At 39.7% G+C, this 20,098-nt stretch overlaps 1 protein-coding gene across 1 annotated transcript in view; it reads right to left on the minus strand.

The window, feature by feature from the left end:
- Positions 1-20,098, minus strand: part of ocrl (OCRL inositol polyphosphate-5-phosphatase) — a 74,345-nt gene that overhangs the window by 40,928 nt on the left and 13,319 nt on the right. The window contains exons 3-4 of the mRNA XM_048605475.1: positions 7,712-7,803; positions 5,190-5,228 (exon numbers count right to left, since the gene is read on the minus strand). Of these exons, the coding sequence (XP_048461432.1) occupies positions 5,190-5,228; positions 7,712-7,803 (131 nt within the window). The remainder of the gene's footprint in view (positions 1-5,189; positions 5,229-7,711; positions 7,804-20,098) is intronic.

Genomic DNA, 20,098 nt, shown 5'->3' on the forward strand with positions numbered 1-20,098 from the left:
TGATCTAGGCCCGAAACGTCAGCCTCTCTGCTCCTATGATGCTGCTTGGGCTGCTGTGTTCATCCATCCCTGCACCTTGTTGTCTCAGATTCTCCAGCATCTGCAGTTCCTACTATCCCTTTCAAAATCATGTATGTTTCAATGAGATCACTTCATTTTTCTGAATGCTAATCAATATAGGCCTAACCTGTTTAGCCATTTTTGGTGAGTCAACCCCTTCATCCCAGGAATCAGCCAAATGAATCTCTTTTGAACTGCCTCCAAGGCCAGGACATCCTATCTAAAACATGGGGATCAAAACTGCACACAGTACTCCAGGTTTGGCCTCATCAATACACTATACAGTTGCAAGATGACTTTATTTTTGAACTCCACCCCCCCAGCAATAAAAGCCAAAACTCCATTTGCCTTTTTAATTACTTGCTGCAATCTGCACATGAGCATCTTGTGTTTCATGCATAAGAACACCCATTTTCTTCTGCATTACACTTTTTTTGTAGTCTCACCATTTTAATACATTACACTCTGCCTCCTCATCCAAGTCATTAATATAGATGTTAAATAATTAAGGCTCTAGGACTGATTCTTCTGGCAATCTACTGCTTATATCTTTCCAACCTGAAAAAGACCCATTAATCCTCACTCTATCATATGTGTGTTAACCAATCCCCAATCAATGATGACACATTAACCACAATGTAAGCTCAGATTTTATGTAATTCCCTTTTATGTGCTGCCTTATTCAATGCCATCTGGAAATCAAAGTGTATTATATCTACTGATTTCTCTTTATCAACTCTGGTCATTATATCCTCAAAGAACTTTAACAAATTTGTCAAACATGATTTCCTCTTCACAAAACTATGTTTCTGATTGTGTTAAGATTTTATATATGCCCTGGTATTTCTTCTTTATTAAATGGGGCGAAAGCTTTTCTCCTCCTAGCAACAGATATTTCACTAACAAGCAGCCATCTCCTTCAAAGTGCCTGGATGCAGACCATCAGTTCCTTCCATGATTATCTCCTTCAGTCCATTCATTGTCAAATACTTTGCTCCTCATGACAGACTGTTTCAAGACCTCCAATTAGCATATTGTTTATCTGATATATTTTGGATGTTTACAGTCTTTTCTACCATGGAGGATGACGCAAAATATTGGTTTATACTATGTCATTTCCCCACTTTCAATTCTCTGTCACATCCTCAAATGACCCCACACTCACTTATCCTCTTGTTTATATCCCTGAATATAATGCTGTTTGCTTTTATATTTCTTGCTAATTTACTCTCATCATCGGTTTTCCCTTTTTATTAGCTTTTCAAGCATCTGCCACTTGTTTGTAAAACGTTCCAATCTTCTGGCCTACCACTAGCTTTCACCATCTGCCATCTTTTGATCGGATACTCTGCTTCACCGCCTCTGTTAACCACAGGTCGTTCATCTTTCTCATTTGAGCCTTTCTTTTTGACTGGAGTACATTCTACTGAGTGTTATGAAATATAGCTTAAACATCAGAAACTAATCACCTCTGGAGCTTCCCCAGTCTATTTCCTTAGCCTCTTTAGACAACTTTGTTTTCATGCCTCTGTAACTGCTCTTATTTGAGGATTACTCATTTGAAACCCAAACTGCTTTCCCTCAAGCTGATTTTGAAATTCTACCATGCTGTGACTGCTACCCCTAGAAGGTCCTTAACTATGAGATCTCCTATTAATTCTATTTCATTGCACATTGCTAAATATAAAATAGCTTGTTCCCAAGTAGGTTACTGCTCTAAGAAACAATCCCTGATGCACTCTACAAATTCAACTTCCTTGTTACCTTTGCCCATATGATTTGTGCAGTCAACATGCAGATTAAGATCACCCATAATAACATGAACATTCTTCTCTTACGCCTCCATTATTTCTTGATTTATTCTTTGTCCTACAATGAGGTAAATTGTTGGAGGATTACGGACCACTTCCACCATGATTTCTTTCACTTCCTGTTCCTTACTTCTATCCAAACTGATTTCACATTACAATCTACTGCAACCACTACTCACCACCACAGTGATAATAATGCTACCCCTCCACCTTTTCTGTTTTACCTATTCTTCTAGATGTTGAATAAATACCTCTGAATATTGAGGTCCCAGTCCTAGTCACCCTGCAACCATGTCTCTGTAATAGCTACGAAGTCATATTCATTTATTTCTAATTGCACCATCAACACATTCAACTCGCTACAAATGCTGTATATGTTCAGATAAACAGCCTCAAGCTTTGACTTTATATCGTTACTACTTATTCTAGTTCCATATTCTGTTGTATTTTTCTGCAGATATTTTGTCCCTTCTGGTCACATTTTGATTATCGTTCATCTCATCACTCCACTGCATCCTTGCTTTTTTTTAAAATAAAACTTTGCTTCAATTGAACTCTCTGCTCCACTGATTATTTTAAAGCTGTATTTACAGTCCTAGTTCTGTGATTATCCAGAAAACTGGATCCAGCTTAGTCCAAATGAAGCCAGCCTGGACGAACCCGTTGTCTCTTTTCCCAGTACTGGTTCCAGTGCCTCTTGAATTGGAACACATTTCTGGTCAGGCAATTCTTTGAGCCATGTATTTACCTCTCTCATATTAATTATTCTACATCAATTTGCATGTGGCTTTGATAGTATTCCTGGAGTTTATGGCCTTTGTGGTTTTGCTTTATAATTTTGTCTCCAGCTGCTTGTAATCCCTCAACAGAACTTCTTCCTTAGCTCTACCTGTGTATTTGGTACCTGGGTGTACCATAAGAATTGGATCCTTCCCCTCCCACTGCCAGTTTCTCTTCAGCCCAAAAGTGATGCCCTGAACCTTGGCACCAGGTAGGCAACAGAGTCTTCTGGACTCTTTCTTTGCTGCAAAAACAAAACAGCATCTATTCCCTTAATTGTACTATTATCTATTAAAACAACATTTTTCTTTTCAGCCCTGACTTAAATGTGCTCAGCTTGGCCATCCTCCCTGCAATATGTGTCCCACGCCATGTGAAAGAACCTTGTACCTACTGGACAAGGGCACCGGTGCAGGCACTTCCAAAGCTAAATTAGGGATTCCAATACATGTCACACTCAAGTTTCACACTCTCCTGACCCTAACTATATGCTAAATTAATCCAAGGAGAGTGACTGTCTCCTGAAACACGGTATTCAGTTACATTTTCGCTCACACTCTCCATGTGGTGTGGCAATGCCCACAGCTTGGACTCCAGCTCATCAACTCTGAGCTGATTTCCTCGAGCAGTCACCACTTGATGTTTTGTTCACTGTAGCTCGCAACTACATTAATTCACTCCCACATATTAGTGGCAACTCGTGGCTTGCCCAGCTTTTTCCATTCTATTTAAAATATTTAATATCCAAATTAATTAAAAGTTAATTTCCCAAGCATACTCTTCATGTGTAAAAAGTCTCCTGATTTAACCCAATTGATCAATCAAAAGGGATACAGAAGAAACAATCACCAATCACCCATTTTCATAAGACATCACAATATAGCCCCAACAGCCACAAACAGGTTCAGGGGGCTCTCCACTTCCAGTTTCTAATATCTTCCCCAGCCCCACCTCCACTGTTGACCTTCGCAGGGGTTCTCAAGATGCTCAATATGAATTATTTTTCCATGCGCAGTCACTTTTTTGTGGACAAATGCACCTCCCACTTTGCAGGCAGTAATAAGGCAAATGATCAGTAAATCTTTTCCTTTGCAATGTTAATGAGGGAAAGATGTTATCTAGGGTGGGGGGGAGTGGGAGAATTTCCTACAATTTGTGCTATGAGTTAGCTGAACAGATAGATGAGATCTTGGTTTAAAAGACTCATCGGAACAATAGCACTTCCAACAATGCAGCACTGGACTGTCATCTTAGATTATATGCTCAGTTCCTTGTAACTTTCAGAGTCCAATTTGAAAGTAAACCAAGCTGATACTAGCAATATCTCATCCAGCTTGGCAGCAAATGTTCTTAGAGACAGGAAGGCAGTCAAAACACCCCAAAAGTGGATAAATAGATACAACCGCATCAACTAAATTAGATAGATGCTGACTGATTAATGAAGAGAATTCCATTATTTGGGTGAAAGCACTGGCCATCATTAACAACATCCAGGGGAATAAGTATCATTGGGTACCATCACCACTTATAGAGAGAGAAGTACAGTAGGCGGTGTATTGGTGCTTAAAAATTTAAAATATAAAGCAGCTAAATTAATCTTCAGGACACCTGCTTACTTGGAGGAAAACTTGTTTTTTAAATTGCTGCCTAGAGGGATAGAAAGGACTCACAAGAACATCCTTCAGCTGGTCTAAAAGGAAATTATGAAGATTGCAGATAAATTCACCTGTGCACTTGAGAAGCATCACATCAGAAGCTGAAATCTAAATAATGCTATGTTTGTTGTTTTCAATGGAGCAAAGCCAAAGAAAAGATTGGCTTAGCTGAAGCAGAAGCTGATCAGAGTACTAACAAGCAATTTTGTCCTAAACTAAAGTTCAACCCCTTCTCCAAAAATTAAGGAGGAACAATCAACTCAAGAGTTTCAAGAATGATAGGAGGATGTAGGCTTGTCCTGACCAGGATATTTCAGCAGTGTGGTTTATTTCACTTTGTTTTCACTATTAATTCAAGGCTGCTAAGTTTGACTTGGGAAAGGATTTAGTATTTAACGTGCGAGCTGGAGACACATTCGTGTCCATGTCTGACATATAACAGATCACCTTCCTTGCACTAATTCTCATATTTAAAATCAATAATTCAGTATACCTCAAAGTCCAAGAATAGGAGAGAATGTTCTATGTGATGGATTAGATTAAAACAAATGGAATGCTAAAGACTCAAAACAAAATAATCAAGCTATTCCACATACTGCTATCCTTAATAGTTCTCCCTCCAAGAGGGGCAGAAAATCACATGCAGTTTCTTTTCAGGGGATGGGGCGTCGGAATTTAACTGACCTGATTATAGATAGACTGAAAAACAAAATGGTATTTGCCAGAATCATAACTGAATTGAACAAACTAGTATACACTGGGATTAACAGTTCTATTTTGAGAGCATATTTATTAGAAAAATTATGAATGGCCATTGCAGACAAACAGGACTTCATTGCTCCATCTTTACATTAAAGCCATACAAAATAATGTAAGTACTCACGTGTAAAAGGGTCATCAATTAAAAGAGCTTCCTCAGCCTCTGAAAGTAAGCAAACAATTCTTACATTATACTAAAGTATCTGACAGTTTATTGGTTAAGACATGGCTGAAAGTTCACTCATCATTCAAATATGTAACGTTAAAATCTTAAAGGTGGCGTGTAAGGAGAGATTTCCAGACAGTAGGACCAAAGCCACTCCAGCTTTCACTACCATGGCATGGTATAGTGAGGGGTGATGCATTAAATGTCAGAGTTGTAGGACTGAAATTTGGAAAAGGAAGAAAGATTGGAGAAGGTGGCAAGATTAGTATGGGAGGGAACCACATGGAGAAATTGTGGAGTTTAAAATCAGGCCTGGTTTAATTAGAAATCAATACAAGTTAATAACCAAAATTGGCGATAGGTGGATTAGTTAAGAGAGAGACAAATTTTCAAAAAATGCTGAAGACGACTGTGTACGTTGGTGTGCAAGGCAAGGTGGGATGGGGATTTCCATTCAGAAGACATTAGTTAACTCATGCAACATTTAAGAGAAACTGAGGTTAAGGAGGGCAATAATAACAAAAGATGAGGCATCAGCAATACAGGTGAAAGTCAGTGGCGCTGAAAGTGGATAGCATTAGATTTGAGCTCTGGGATGAAGAGGATGCCATGGCTTTACATGCTTAAACAGATGTTTGGGTAGCAAAAATTTTGTTTTGAATTCCTGGTTTTCAATTAAAGCAAACTTTGCCATAACTATAACGTGTCTCAAATACACTCAATGACTTGGCCTCCGCAGTCCTCAATGGCAATGAGTTCCACAGATTAACAACCCTCTGGTTGAAGAAACTCCTCCTCATCTCAGTTCTAAAGGGTTATCTCTTCACTCTGAGGCTGTGCCCTCGGATCCTAGTCTCTCCTAATAATGGAGACATCTTCTCCACATCCACTCTATCTAGGCCTTTCAGTATTAGAATTAGAATCCTCAGTGTGGAAACAGATCATTCGGCCCAACAAGTCCACAATGACCCATGCCCCTACTCCATCCCTGCAATCCCCCACAGCCAACACACAACCCTGAACACTATGGGTAACTTAGCATGGCCAATCCATGTAACTTGCACATCTTTGGACTGTGGGAAGAAACAGGAGAACCCGGCAGAAACCCACACAGACACAGGGAGAATGTGTAAACTCCACACAGACAGTCGCCCGAGGGTGGAATCGAACCCGGGTCCCTGGCGCTGCGAGACAGCAGTGCTAACCACTGAGACCCCGTGCCTCCCTGTTCTGTAAGTTTCAATGAGAGCCCCCTCATCTTTCTAAACTCCAATGAATATAAACCCAGAGTCTTCAAGCGCTCCTCAAACAACAAGCCCTTCACCCCCAGGATCATTCTTGTAAACCTCCTCTGGACCAACAGGTCCTTCCTTAGTCAGGGGACCCAACACTGGAACCCCTCCAATGCCAGCATTCCTTGGACACTGGGCTCAAAACAACTCTCAATATTCCAAATGTAGTTTAATCAGTGCCTCATACAGCCTCAGCAGTACATCCCTGCTCTCGTTTTCTAGCCCTTTTGAAATGAATACTAACATATCATTTGCGTTTCTAACTGCTAACTGAACCTGCATGTTAATCTTAATCTGAACTAGGACTCCCAAGTCTCTATGTGCTTCAGATTTCTGAAGCCTTTCCTAGTTTAGAAAATAGCCTACACCTCTATTCTTCCTATCAAAGTGCATAACCTCACACGCTCCCACATTGTATTCCTTCTGCCACTTCTTTGCCCACTCTTCTAGCCTAAGTCATTTAGCCGCCTCCATGCTTCCTCAAAACTATCTTTGCATCATCTGCAAACTGAGCAACAGATCGTTAAAGTATAACATGAAGAGTTTTGGTCTCTACAAAACTCCACTGTGGAACTCCAGTAGTCACCAGCTGCCATCTTGAAAAATACCCCTTTACTCTTACACTCTGCCTTCTACCAGTCAGCCAATCCTGTCTGCATGCCAATACCTTGCTGCTAACCCTTCTAAACCCTATGATTAGACAAGATAAGGTAAAGATTCCTTCAAACCATGTATAATTCTGCAGTATACACAAAGGCAAACTTCACTTGGGCTACTGCCAGAATCAGACCATTGATGCTCAAAATGCGATTAAGCCTGAGAGTTTTATCTTTGTATTTCCCTCCCCTTTTTCTTATATTGAAGAATTAACTTATGATCAGCATTTGTTAACTATAGCTGAAACCATACAAGAACTGCAGATCCAAAAACATATTTATATCATTATACATCAAACACATTATACTGCAGCACACCACATTATGATACTAACACTAAATCATTATTCTATTTAATTAACTCACATTCAAATTGGTTATATAGGAAAACAATTGTATTAGTAGATAAGAAAATAGTTATAGAAAGCAGAGTAAGATTAGAGTTATTAAAATACACACCCATTTCCCATTATAAGTATTAATGTCTGGCATTATCCCAGATTCAAAGTGTTGGAGCTGCTGCTCCTTGTACCTTGTATAATCTGAAACTGGTTATTAATGGGGATCACTGTCTGACATGCGATAGTTCCAACATTAGCTTCCGAAGTTGCAGAGATGAACAATCTGCAATAAGAAAACAAACTGACTTTATCAAATTTACTGCTGAGTAATTACAACAAGTTTGTAAAAGTTTCACAATGCTGAAGTGCAAAACAGGAAACTGTCGTAAATTTCAGCAAAGGATGAAGGGTGCAGGCTAGGTGGGTTAGCCATGGGAAATGTAGGGTTACAGGGATAGGGTGGGTCTGGGCGGGATGCTCTTCAGAGATTTGGTATGGACTCGATGGGTTAAATGTCCAGCCTCCACACTGTAGGGATTCTACAATAGAGAAACTCGGCAGGTCCAGCAGCATATGTGGAGAGTCAAAGAGAGCTAATGTTTCAGGCCTGTAACATTTCCTTCATTTAATGAAACATAACTCTGGAGAGAACGTAAAACTCTTCCAAGGTTGTCTGGGACGGATCGGTAGAGGATGAGGATATTATAATGAGACAGGAATCACAAGGAGAACTCACTGCCTTCCCAACTAGCCCAACTAAGTCAGGGCTGAGAATGGTGTTCCTGCCTGAAGAACAATTGAGGCTTTTAAGTATCTCTTAAAACGCATCTCACCCCATCATTGCTGAATTCGAGTAGCACTAAGGGAAGGTTCTTTTCAAGGGGGAGTGCTGGCAGTTAAATTCTGAAAAGTATCTAGGGACCACCATAACAAGTTTCCTCACATGGAAGGACATCTTCCCACTTTTTAAACTCGCACACCTTGTTGCAGCCTCCTTTCTTGACCCCAGGACCTCACTGATTATCATAGCTGCCTTTATTGGAAAGCTCCCAACCCTGATGTACATAGCAACTCTCAAAGGCTAGACCTGCCCAGAAGATGCCATGGACCCAGTTGCCAACCAGATAAGTGTTTGGCTGCATTAAAATCAGATCTGGGCGATCCCAGAGTGGTTGTGATAGAGTTGCCGCCGGCTTTCCAGTCAGTGGATAGGCCCAGCTCTGACGCGGGAACAAGATCAGTGTATAGCTAGTGTTAAAGGATTAACAATGAAAGAATGGAAAAGTACCAGGCAGTTAAACAAGGACAAGGGCAAAAGGAGACTATTGATGACTGAAAGGATTTTGGCATATAACACACAGCAGGAACCAGCATAAGATAAGGGTGTTGGGGAGGGATAAAGTTAAAGAACACGTGCTATAACCTAAAGATAACAAATGCTACCTGCATACAACAAACATGTACATGTGCACAAGTTGCAATTGGTCAAGAACATGCCTATGCCTTTTTAATTCTTTTTCTATTCATTTGTGGGATGTGGGCGTCGCTGGCTGGCCAGCATTCCTTGCCCATCCCTAGTTGCCCTTAAGAAGGTGGTGGTGAGCTGCCTTCTTGAACCGCTGCAGTCCTCCTGCTGTGGGTTGACCCACAATGCTATTAGGGATAGAATTCTCTAATTCTATGAGAGGGAGTTTCAATTTTAATTTGGCAAATGAATAAGTACGCATTGTGATGTGGTTAGCATACAACATAATGAGCTCAAGTTGACTGAAATGTACATAAGTACTTGCAACGTTTGTTTCGTCACAAATGCCTTCTGGTACTGCAGTTCAGTCTGTCTCCCGCATTGGTATAACAATGGCTGCTTTAAATACTGACCAGAACTTCATGCATGGATGCTGTGAGACCAACTGTTCATTTCCAACATTTTCTGTTATTACCTCTGATTTTCAAAAACCATAATAGATTACTTTTGTCGGGTTACTTCCATACAATATAAAAGGAAGATGACACCCCCCCCCCCACCTCCACCAATAAAACCCACCCTGGGCTTTTTTGGTGGAAGTGAAATAAGAAACCATGGCACAGCTATACTGAACCACAGTCTTAAATAAAAGTTGTAAGTAGTGCAACCTCTTGTAATGTGGTATATACTTTAACTTCCACTAGCGAGCCATGTATTTGCTATTGTACAATTAGTTTTGCCCTTGATCAGTGGATTCAAGCTTAAGCTGATTAAGCAATCATTCATTTGTTGTTATCCACAGGAGGGCAGCTTATCGCTCTATACTGACATTGTACTTCACATGCCAAATACTCAACATCCAAAGCAGATTAATTTTTCACAACTTAAGGGTGGAGCTCAATCTCAAGGAGGACAGAAGAAATACTTTAAGGATTATCTGGAGATCCCAAGGTCGCAAAGCAGGTGGAAACTGACCACATTTTAAAAAGCTCAGTAGCGAAGCAATGACAATAATAGGAACGACAGTGTGGACAGGCTTGAAATATCACGCTACCTTCTTCAGGGCAATTTCTCCCCCCTGTGCCAAAGGCATGCAGATCCAGGACTGGCAAACTGAGTCGCATTAAGAGGCACAAATTACGAAACTTGGCATATGCTAACCTTGTTACAAAGGTCTGACAACTACAAAGTGAAACAATTAATTCCACATGGAGCATTCTGAAATGCTCACAACGAATGAGCAGGAGCTCCAGAAATACATTCATTGATTTATTTCTTGTAAAACATTCACAAGCATCTTTTAACTCCACCCATTACATGTAAAGTTTGAAATTATTTACCTCCCAGGCCTTCAACAATTTGCCATTAGATAACCTATTCCATAGTCAACTACCGTGAGTGGCTAAATATCATTACCAGCAGTTCAATTTCTTAATGTCCAGCCATTATATGATTTTTAATAACCATATAGTTTTAAATGAGTGTTCACTCCCTATATTCTGTTATCTCCAAACCAATTGGAATCATAGAATCAGCCTTATGGTATTTTATATATGGGCTTCAAAATTACTAACTTTACAACCAAAAAGCTTAAAAAAATGAAATTGGTTTCACCACTATTAAGGAATTCAAATGAACTTTAGTAATGGACTGGCCATTGAAAGGTTTTCTGACCATGGACAGGTGGCTTTGAAGTATATATCAATTCAAATGGTCTGGAAGTTTTGTTCCATCCTTTGGCATTACCAATAATGGATATTTTATTTCTTCCAGAAAGAATATGTTGGCTTTCAGGTTCAGGTATTATTCAAAAGAAAGTACCTCCAATAATGCAATTCACATTATTAAAATGAAGAGCCAGTCTAGGTTATGCAATCAGGTCTCTAGTTTATGGCATAAAATACAAGGTTAAAGTGCTACCGCTGACTCCAGTATAGCATCAATTATTTATAGTTAATTAGAAAAACAGACAATTCCTGAAGCAGTGGAATAGAGATGCATGGAGCACTACTGAACAGGCAGAGACACAAAGGAATACAAAACTAATGTGATGCAGCACAACAGGTGAAAAGGATCTAACTAGATTAGTTATTGCAAGGTTGATTACTCTACACAGATTTCATAGAATTTCCCCATTGTGGAAGCAGGCCATTTGGCCCATCGAATCTACACGGACCCTCCAAACAGCATCCTACCCAGACCCACCCCCTTACCGTATTCCCGTAACCCTGCATTTCCCATGGCTAATCTACTTAGCCTGCTCACTCCTGGACCCTATGGGACAATTCAGCATGGCCAATCCACCTAATCTGCATGACTTTGGACTGTGGTAGGAAACTGGAGCAAACTCAAGCGAACACAGGGACAACGCGCAAACTCCACACGAGTCTGGGATCGAACCTGGGTCCCTGCGGCTGGGAGACAGCAGTGCTAAAACAACTGCGCCACCATCCACTGAGGTACCATACAGCCCCAAAAAAAGTGTTCTTCACCGTCAAACATAAAGCATTTCCTTATGACTTGGTTGCTGTACTTCTTAATAATAAAAACAAAATACCATGGATGCTGGAGATCTGAAATAAAAATGAAGAGCTGGACAAACTCATCAGGTCTGCCAATATCTGTGGAGAGCAAGAAATAGTTACTATTTGCCTAATATGACTCCTTTCTCTGAAGATACTACCAAACCTGCTGAATTCTCCATTATTTTTGCTTTATTTCTTATGAATCTATTCAAAATCAAAGCTTCACATTTATCTTAATGTTGTTAAATGCAGACCAAATGTTAACTCACATCCAACAGAGTTACAGAGCTGTCCGTCAAATAGATAATGAATTGCAGACCAATCTTTGCTGCAGACCTGACTCAAGTCTTTCTCAAATTCCTCGGACAAGTGAATTCAAAATAGAATCTGCTTTCACGAACTCAGCTGTTTGCACTCGAAACATACCAAGCTAACCAAATTGAATATAAACATAAAAACAAATGACAAAGTATTTTAAAAAAAGGAGATTTCAAATAACTTTTGTATACCATCCACATTCTTTTCAATCTCTTAGATTAAGGAAGCAAACAAGAAGAATGTATGGCCAAACTAGGATATGAAAATAAATGTTTTCTACTCATTTCACATTAGTAATATAGAACATTAGACCACTTCATATGAGATCTCAGTTTACTGTTGGAATCTGCTACCTATCTAAAATGAGATTCCTTTGACTAAATACAAAGTATAACACTGACTTTCTGGGAATCTCAAGTCAAAGTTTAGGTCTTCACTGATCAGGAAAGGGATGCACGAAACCAAACTAAAAAAAGAACTTAAATTTACACAGCATGGTATGGTTGAAGTTTAAATCAGCTGAGATGGACAGTTAACAGTTCATGCTGCATCTCTATGCCATTCAACGAGCACCCTCTTTTCATACTGCGCAAATATATTTGAAAAATTAAGAATTAAACAAGTGTTCACCAGTTTCAATCTGACCACATAATAAAAAGGCCTGCAACTGATCTTTGATAGGTATATTACATCCAAAAATACGATGTTTCAGGGGGTCAACTGCCTACACCATAGCTAATTTTCAAGTAAGACTGTCCTTTGGCCAGGTTACAAATTGATTAACTTGGAATAAATCTAAAAAGAATTCATTCAACTGGTAATTGCTAATGATGAACAATTAAGCAGAAATAGCTGTGTACACTTTTCAATATGAACACTAAAAGAACAAAAATGACAAATCTAAAAAAATCCTCAATTTTTGTCCTTTGCTAAACTGAGAATAAAAGAACTAAAAAGTAAAATTTGTGACTAGACAAAAAAAAGTATTAAAAATAACACTAAACCTTACCTACAGCATTAGTTGATTAATGTTGGGAATTTTTGCAAGAGGCTTCCCTCAAAAGGCAGATTTAATCGGTCAGGAGCCCGAAATGTAAATTTCATCTGGGAATGGACTGGACTGTACTATAACAAGGGAATTGTTTTGTACACTCCTACTCTGGAACAACGCTGCTCCAAGCACAGCAGGAAACCCATACAAAATGACATTAGGTTGAAGGGACCATAAAGTTCAAGATCCTGCGGAGAAAAAGAGAGGAGAGGAGAGAGGAAAAAACGGAAGAGAGAGAAAAAAAGAAATGATTTGTCATTTACCTGCTGCTTCTGCTACAGAACTACAGTATCCAAGCAATAAATGTGATGCATTTTAGAGTTTACAAAATATCAGCCATTGAGTGGTGACAAAATTATTAACTCGATAAAAATATTAGAATAAGTAACAATTGAATGAGTTATGCTACTTGAGATGCAATTTTTTTGCAGAGGAACCTCTATGCACTCTGAAAGCAGAGAACTTTAGAGTCCATTTTGACCCAAGATATTCCTACATTTAGATACATTTTCCTCAGGATTTTTTTTAATGGGAAAGATAAGAAAGCTCATTGTATTATAGTATCTCAACTCGAGACAGAAGATAGGCCTTATACAAGGAAGAACAAAGCTATTTGCAACAAAATACCAAAAACCTGCTGGAATACAGCAAAATAAATTCTGAAATGCAAATAAGTCAGCTTCAGGGAGGGAAGGCAAATAATTTATCTTGAGAAACAAGATACCTCAGTATCTTTCAATCTCAGTCATAAACAAAAGTTGAGTTTGAATCCTACTTCAGCACATAACCAGTACAGAAATAGAACAATATCAGCACGAAACATCTTTCGGAGGAGACTAAGCTGAAGCTCCAACTGTCCTCCCAATGGGCTTAAAAGATTCTGCAGCACCAGCTGAACAGTAGCAAGAGGCTCTCCAAGTGTCATGAGCAACTTTATTCCTCTAACCAACAAAAACAAACTAAATTATTTGGTTACTACATTGCTCTGTATTAGACAATTCAAAAGCAATTAATTGTCTATGAAGTGCTTAGGTCATTAAAAAGTGCAAAGCAAATGCAATTTATAATCCAGGTTGCCATTTTAATGAAGTGTCAAAGGACTGCAGTGCTATAGGTAGTTCTTTCAACAGAGACACTGAAACTGAAGCCTTACTGTCTATTTAGGTGACATAGAAAGCCCCATTTGATCAACAGAAAGTTCAAAAGTTTCAGGAACCGATAAGGACTAGATGAAAGTAATAACAAGAAAATGAAACTGTTAGTTCATTTTGCTCTACAAAGTTTAAATATATTACACAGTACATAGAACACAAGACCACCTTTGTGTTGCACAATACCAAAGTCTAAGTATTTTACATACCATGTTTAACATTGCTTATATTTCAAGTTATTACCTTGGAGCTTTATAGTTTATATACAATATCTTGTTTTAGGAATATCCAAACACTATAAAAAGGAATCCTAATATTCATACAACTTTCTACAATTTATACTTTGTCAAGCCCTCTTCGGAGATATGTACCATGTGACCTGTCCTACCAAAATAAACCTGTTTTGTATAATTAATGGAAATAGCCAATAACCTAGAATGCAACATATTTTCAGAATCAGAACTGTCTTAATTGCCTTTTGCGCTGTTCGGTATATTGAGTCTGCACTTGCTCCCCAGTGATTATCTCACTTAAGATAAAGAGTAGTTTTAAGACCTAACACACAGAAGCAGAAGCCGGCCATTTGGCCCATCAAGTAAACTCCACCATTCAGTGATCTGGTAATATTCAAGTCCACTTTCCTGCCTTTTCCCCTAAAACTTTCGCTTCCGTTACTGATTAAAAAGTATCAGACAGGTTTTATTAAACTTAATGATGCAGTCTCTACAGAGATTACGCTCTCTGATCCTGGGCTCTCCCACATGGCGCAACCTTCAAAGATCATTAGACTGCACATTACAAACCCACAACCACTACCACTTTAAAAAAATGCAGCAGATATATGGGAACATCACCACCTGCAAAATTTCTCTCTAAGCCACTCACCATTCTAACTTGGAAATGTATTGCCATTCATTCAGTCTTGTTGGAACAAAATCCTGGAATTTCTTTCCTAACAGCATTGAGAGTCTATATATAACGTATGGACTTCAGTGGTTCAAGACAGCAGCTCACCAGAATGGCAGCACAGTGGCTCTGTGGTTAGCACTGCTGCCCCACAGCGCCAGGGACCCGGGTTCGATTCTACCCTCAGGTGACTGTCTGTGTGGAGTTTGCACATTCTCCCCGTGTCTGCATGGGTTTCCTCCCACAATCCAAATTGCAGGTTCGGTGGATTGGCCATGCTAAATTGCCTGTAGTGTTCAGGGATGTGTAGATTAGGGGAATGGGTCTGGGTGGGATGCTTTGGTTGTCGGTGTGGACTTGTTGGGCCGAAGGGCCTGTTTCTACACTGTAGGAATTCTATGATCATGGCATGAACCTACTATGATCTATGACACATTAAGTGCAACTAGGGACAGGCAATAAATGTTGACCTAGCCAGCAACACCCACATCACAATGTAGAATAATAATTTACAAATGTAATGATTGCATTCACATTATGAAGAGGAATGCCAGCTTCAGGAAACCAAAATATAGAAGTGGGTTGATTAAAGAAATAAGAATGACAAGAAGCCATTTGTGGGAGTGGGGTACAGCACATCTAACAGTAACCACACAGTAGGGAGGAGTATAAAGGAAGAAATAATAGGAGTTCATCAGAAAGGTACAATGATAACCATGGAGGTTTTCAACCTACATACAAATTGGATAAATCAGATTGGCAAGGAAGCCCGAATGAGTTCACAGGATATTTGTGTAGTGGTAAGTTTGGAATAAACTAGGCAGCAAGTTTTTTTTAAAAACTTAGTATTGAGTAATGCGTAAGGATTAACTTATTAATTAAGACCTCAGAGTTAAAGTCATCTAGGTAGCAGGACCACAATATGATTAAATTCCACATCCAGTTTGAAAGAGAGAAGACTGTTTAAAACTAGAATTTTAAATTTAATTAAAGGTGAGTATGAAATCTAAGCTAGCTGAAGTAACTGGCATACTAGGCTAGGAAATAGATCAATACAGATACACAGACATTTAAGGGAATATTTAAGTATACTCATACTATAAAAAAAATTCTGAAAAGGATGATGTGCTTTATGTGGTTAACTAAAGCAATTAGGGGAAGCATCAACTTAAAAAATCATATTAACTGTGAAAAGCTGAATGGTAGGTCAGATGATTGGTCAGAATATAAAGAATGACAGAGAATGGTTAAAAGGTTATGCAACAGGAAGAGTATGAGGCAAAGCCAGCTAGAAATGTGAAAAAGGACAGCCTGAATTTCAACAGGATTTAAACAGAAATTGGATAAGTAAAGTGAGTGATGGCCCTCTAGGGTGTATAAATGGGGAATTAATAGTTGATGATAAGGAAATGGTAGATGAAGTGACCTGTGCAGTTAAGATGGCGGCAGAGTAGGACACTCCTGTCAAAGCTCCTCTGCTCCACCAGTTCTCTCCTTGTATTTTTTCCCCTCTTTCTTTCTCCTCATCACCGGAGGCGAATACTGCAGCAGGCGCCATAAGCAAGTTCCTAGAGCAGCGAGCCCTCCACCAGCGCATGGACTGTGAGCCCCAGAGCAGCACAGGGAAGCAGCCCTGGAGCATCGCGCAAAAAGCATGTCCCAGGAATTGACAGTGAGAGCGGAAGCAGGCAGCCGGTGATGACAGTGGGAGCAGGCAGCCCAAGGTGGCAGTGAGAACACAGTCAAACCTTGTGAGGAATGCAAGCCCAGGACTGTGATGTTGAACTATTAACTGTGTTTCTCTGCTTCTTCTACGCTTCAATAAGAAGGACTGTAATGTTTAACTTCTTGGCTTGCTTTCTTTGTTTTTCTGCTTTGTGCTAAGATTCTGTGCCTAGGTACATTTGTACTTAAGATAGCGATGTAAGAGGCAGCTTGTAAACTTTTCACTGTACTCACGTGAGTGAGTGCATGTGATAATAAAAGATGATTTTAATTCTAAAATTTTACTCTGTCTTCACTATTGAGGATGCAAACAACATTCCAGTAATAGCTATGAATCAGGAGGTGGAGAGAAGAGCATCATGAAATTACAATCACAAGGGGAGTGTTGCTAAGCAAACGCATGGAGCTGCAGGTTGAAAAGTCTCTGAAGCTAGACGGACTTCATCCTGGAGTCTTAGAAGAGGTGACTCGTGGTAGCAAAATTTTCTCAATTCAGTTCTATGGAACCTTTCCTGAAGAGCAAATATAACCCTTTGATTCAAGGGAGGGAGACAAAAAAAAATCAGCAAACTACAGGCCAGTTAGCTTGGCATTTGTCGTGGGAAAGGTGTTAAAATGGACCACTAAGGAGATTATAGTTGGACACAGAAAAATTCAATAATCAGTCAACATAGCTTGAGATTAGACAATTTGCACATTTAACCAACATATTGATGTTCTTTAAATGACTAGAATGCACTACGTATAAAGGGGAGACAGTTGACATTGTACCTGGCGCCATATAAAAGGTAACTTCATAAAGTAGAAGCATGTGGTCTCGGAGTAATAGACTACCATATACAGAAGATTGAGAGATAGTAGGAACTGCTGATGCTGGAGTCTGAGGTAACAAGATGTGGAGCAGAAGGAACACGAACACGGCAGGCCAGGCAGCATCAGAGGAACAGGAAAGCTGATGTTTTGGGTCTGGACCGTTCTCCAGAAATGGGGGAGGGGAAAGGGGCTCTGAAATAAAGACCGTGGGGGGGCGGTGATACAAGGTGGATAGTGGAGCGGATAGGTGGGAGAAAAGATGGACAGGTCAAGGAGGCGGGGATGAGAGGGGGTGCTGGCCTTGGGATGAGGTCGGAGGTGGAGAGATTTTGAAGCTAGTAAAGTGCACATTGAGACCATTGGGTTGTAGGCTTCCAAGGCGGAATAAGAGGTGCTGTTCCTCTAGTTTCCCGGTGGCATCGTTGTGATACAGCAGGCGGCCCAGGATGGACATGTCGTCCAGGGAGTGGGAGGGGGAGTTGAAGTGGTTCACAATTGAGAGGTGTTGTCATGATTGTTCTTTTTCCAGCCAGCTAGAATATGCATAAATTGGTCTTATTCAAGTTTTTAGGATATGAATGGGGTCTGAAATGGGCCCATGCTGGGGCTTCAACCTTTTATGATTTACATCAATGAATTAGATGAGGGGAGTGAAGACAAGTGACTAAAATTTGGAAATGACAGATGGGTAGGAAAATAATGCTATGAAAACATAAGCTGTTTGCAAATGGATACAGATTGGTTGAGTGAATGGGCAAAATTCTGGTGAATGGAATATAACAGGAGAAAATGTGAAGGTATTCAAGTTGGCAAGAATAACAAAAAAAAGTATGACTTGAAAGGAGAATGACGGCAGAAATATGGACATGCACAGGGATCTAGATATATTAGTAGGTGAATCCCAAAACGTTAGTATACCAGTACAGCACACAATCAAAACAGCTAATGAATTGCTATTTTTTAATGAGATGAATTATATATAGAAAATAGGATCAGGAATAGGCTATTCAGCCCATCGATCCCACAGTCATTCAACATCATCATGGCTGATTCTGAATCTCAACATCATAGTCCTGCATCCTCCTCATTCCAGAAACTAAATGCCTCACTGGTAATCTATTTCTTTTGTAAATATATTCAGCGATTTTGCTTCCAAAGGCTTCAGTGGGAGAGAATCCCACAGGTTCACCACCCCAAATGAAGAACTGCCTCATCTTGGTCTGATCCTGAGATCATGATCCCTTTTTCTGGACCCCCTAGCCAGGGAGAAACATCCTCCCTCCATCCAGTCTGACCAGCCCTGTCAAAATTTTAGGAGATTCTCTCATTCTTCTAAACTCCAATAAATACAGGACTTGCCTACCCAATCTCTCTTTGTATGACAAACCTATAAGTCTAGGAATCAATTTTGTGAACTTCCATTGGCAAGTATATTGTTAACAAGGTAAGGGAGACCAAAAGCACATAATTTCTTCAGGTGTAATCTGTCCAAAGTGCTGTACAGATCCTGAAGGCCAACATACCATGCTTACTGCACCCGCACGCTTGCTTCCAATGACTGATGTACAAGGACACTTAGATTCCTTTGTAGATCAACATTTCCCAATTTACCACTATTTAAATAATACTCTGCCATTCTGTTTTTCCCTCCAAAATAGACAAAAGCACGTTTATCCATGTTATTAATGCAGCTACCATTTTTTTTGCCCACTCATTCGACTTAACTAAAAATAATCCTGAAGCCTCTATGTCCTCCTTCCTACTCTCATTCCCACCTAGTTTTAGTGTAGTCAGCAAATTTAGAAATATTACTCAATTCCATCATCCAACTCATTGATAAATACTACGAGTAGCTGGGCACAAATGCTGATCCCTGCGGTACTCCACTTGTCAACATCTTCAACTCCAAAGACATATAGTCATTCATAAGACATAACAGTCATTCTGACTGTTTCTTGTCTGGTAAGCAATTCTCAATCTATTGTGCTTTGATTTTACACAATAACCCCTAAGGTGGGATTTTTATCAAAAGCCTCCTGAAGTCAAAATGCACCATATCCACTGGTTCTCACTCATGTATTCTGCTAGTTACATCCTTATAAAACTCCAGCAGGCTTGTTAAACAAATTCCTTTTTTATCTAATCCATGCTGTGTGTAACATCACTTGTACTTTCAATGTGTCCCGTTATCAACGTGTCCCATTCCATGACTATACTTCTGAACCAGGAGGCCTGGATTCAAGTCCCACTTGCTTCAAAGGTGCGTAATAATATCGGAATTGTTTGATTAGAAAATATCTAGACTCCTGGCCAGGACTGAAGTGCTTCTCCAGGCTATGTTAGGCAAACCAAACTGTTAATTCCCGGCTTCCTTCCTCCCATTTGAAAGAGTGAGGATACGTTTATTATCCTCCAATCTGCCAGAACTGCTTAAGAATCTACAGAATTTTGGAAGATGACAACCAACATATCCACTATTAACTCTTACTCAGAGATTAAGCCCCAAGTCCTAAACTGTCTCAAAAAGGTAAATAACCTTTCTGGCTCTACTATCAAGTCCCCAAAGAATCTTATGTTTCAATAAGATTGCTTGTCGTTCTTCCAAACTCAAATCAGTACAAGCC

The sequence above is a fragment of the Rhincodon typus genome, chromosome 14, assembly GCF_021869965.1.
Source record: "Rhincodon typus isolate 14 chromosome 14, sRhiTyp1.1, whole genome shotgun sequence".
Taxonomy (NCBI): Eukaryota; Metazoa; Chordata; class Chondrichthyes; order Orectolobiformes; family Rhincodontidae; genus Rhincodon; species Rhincodon typus.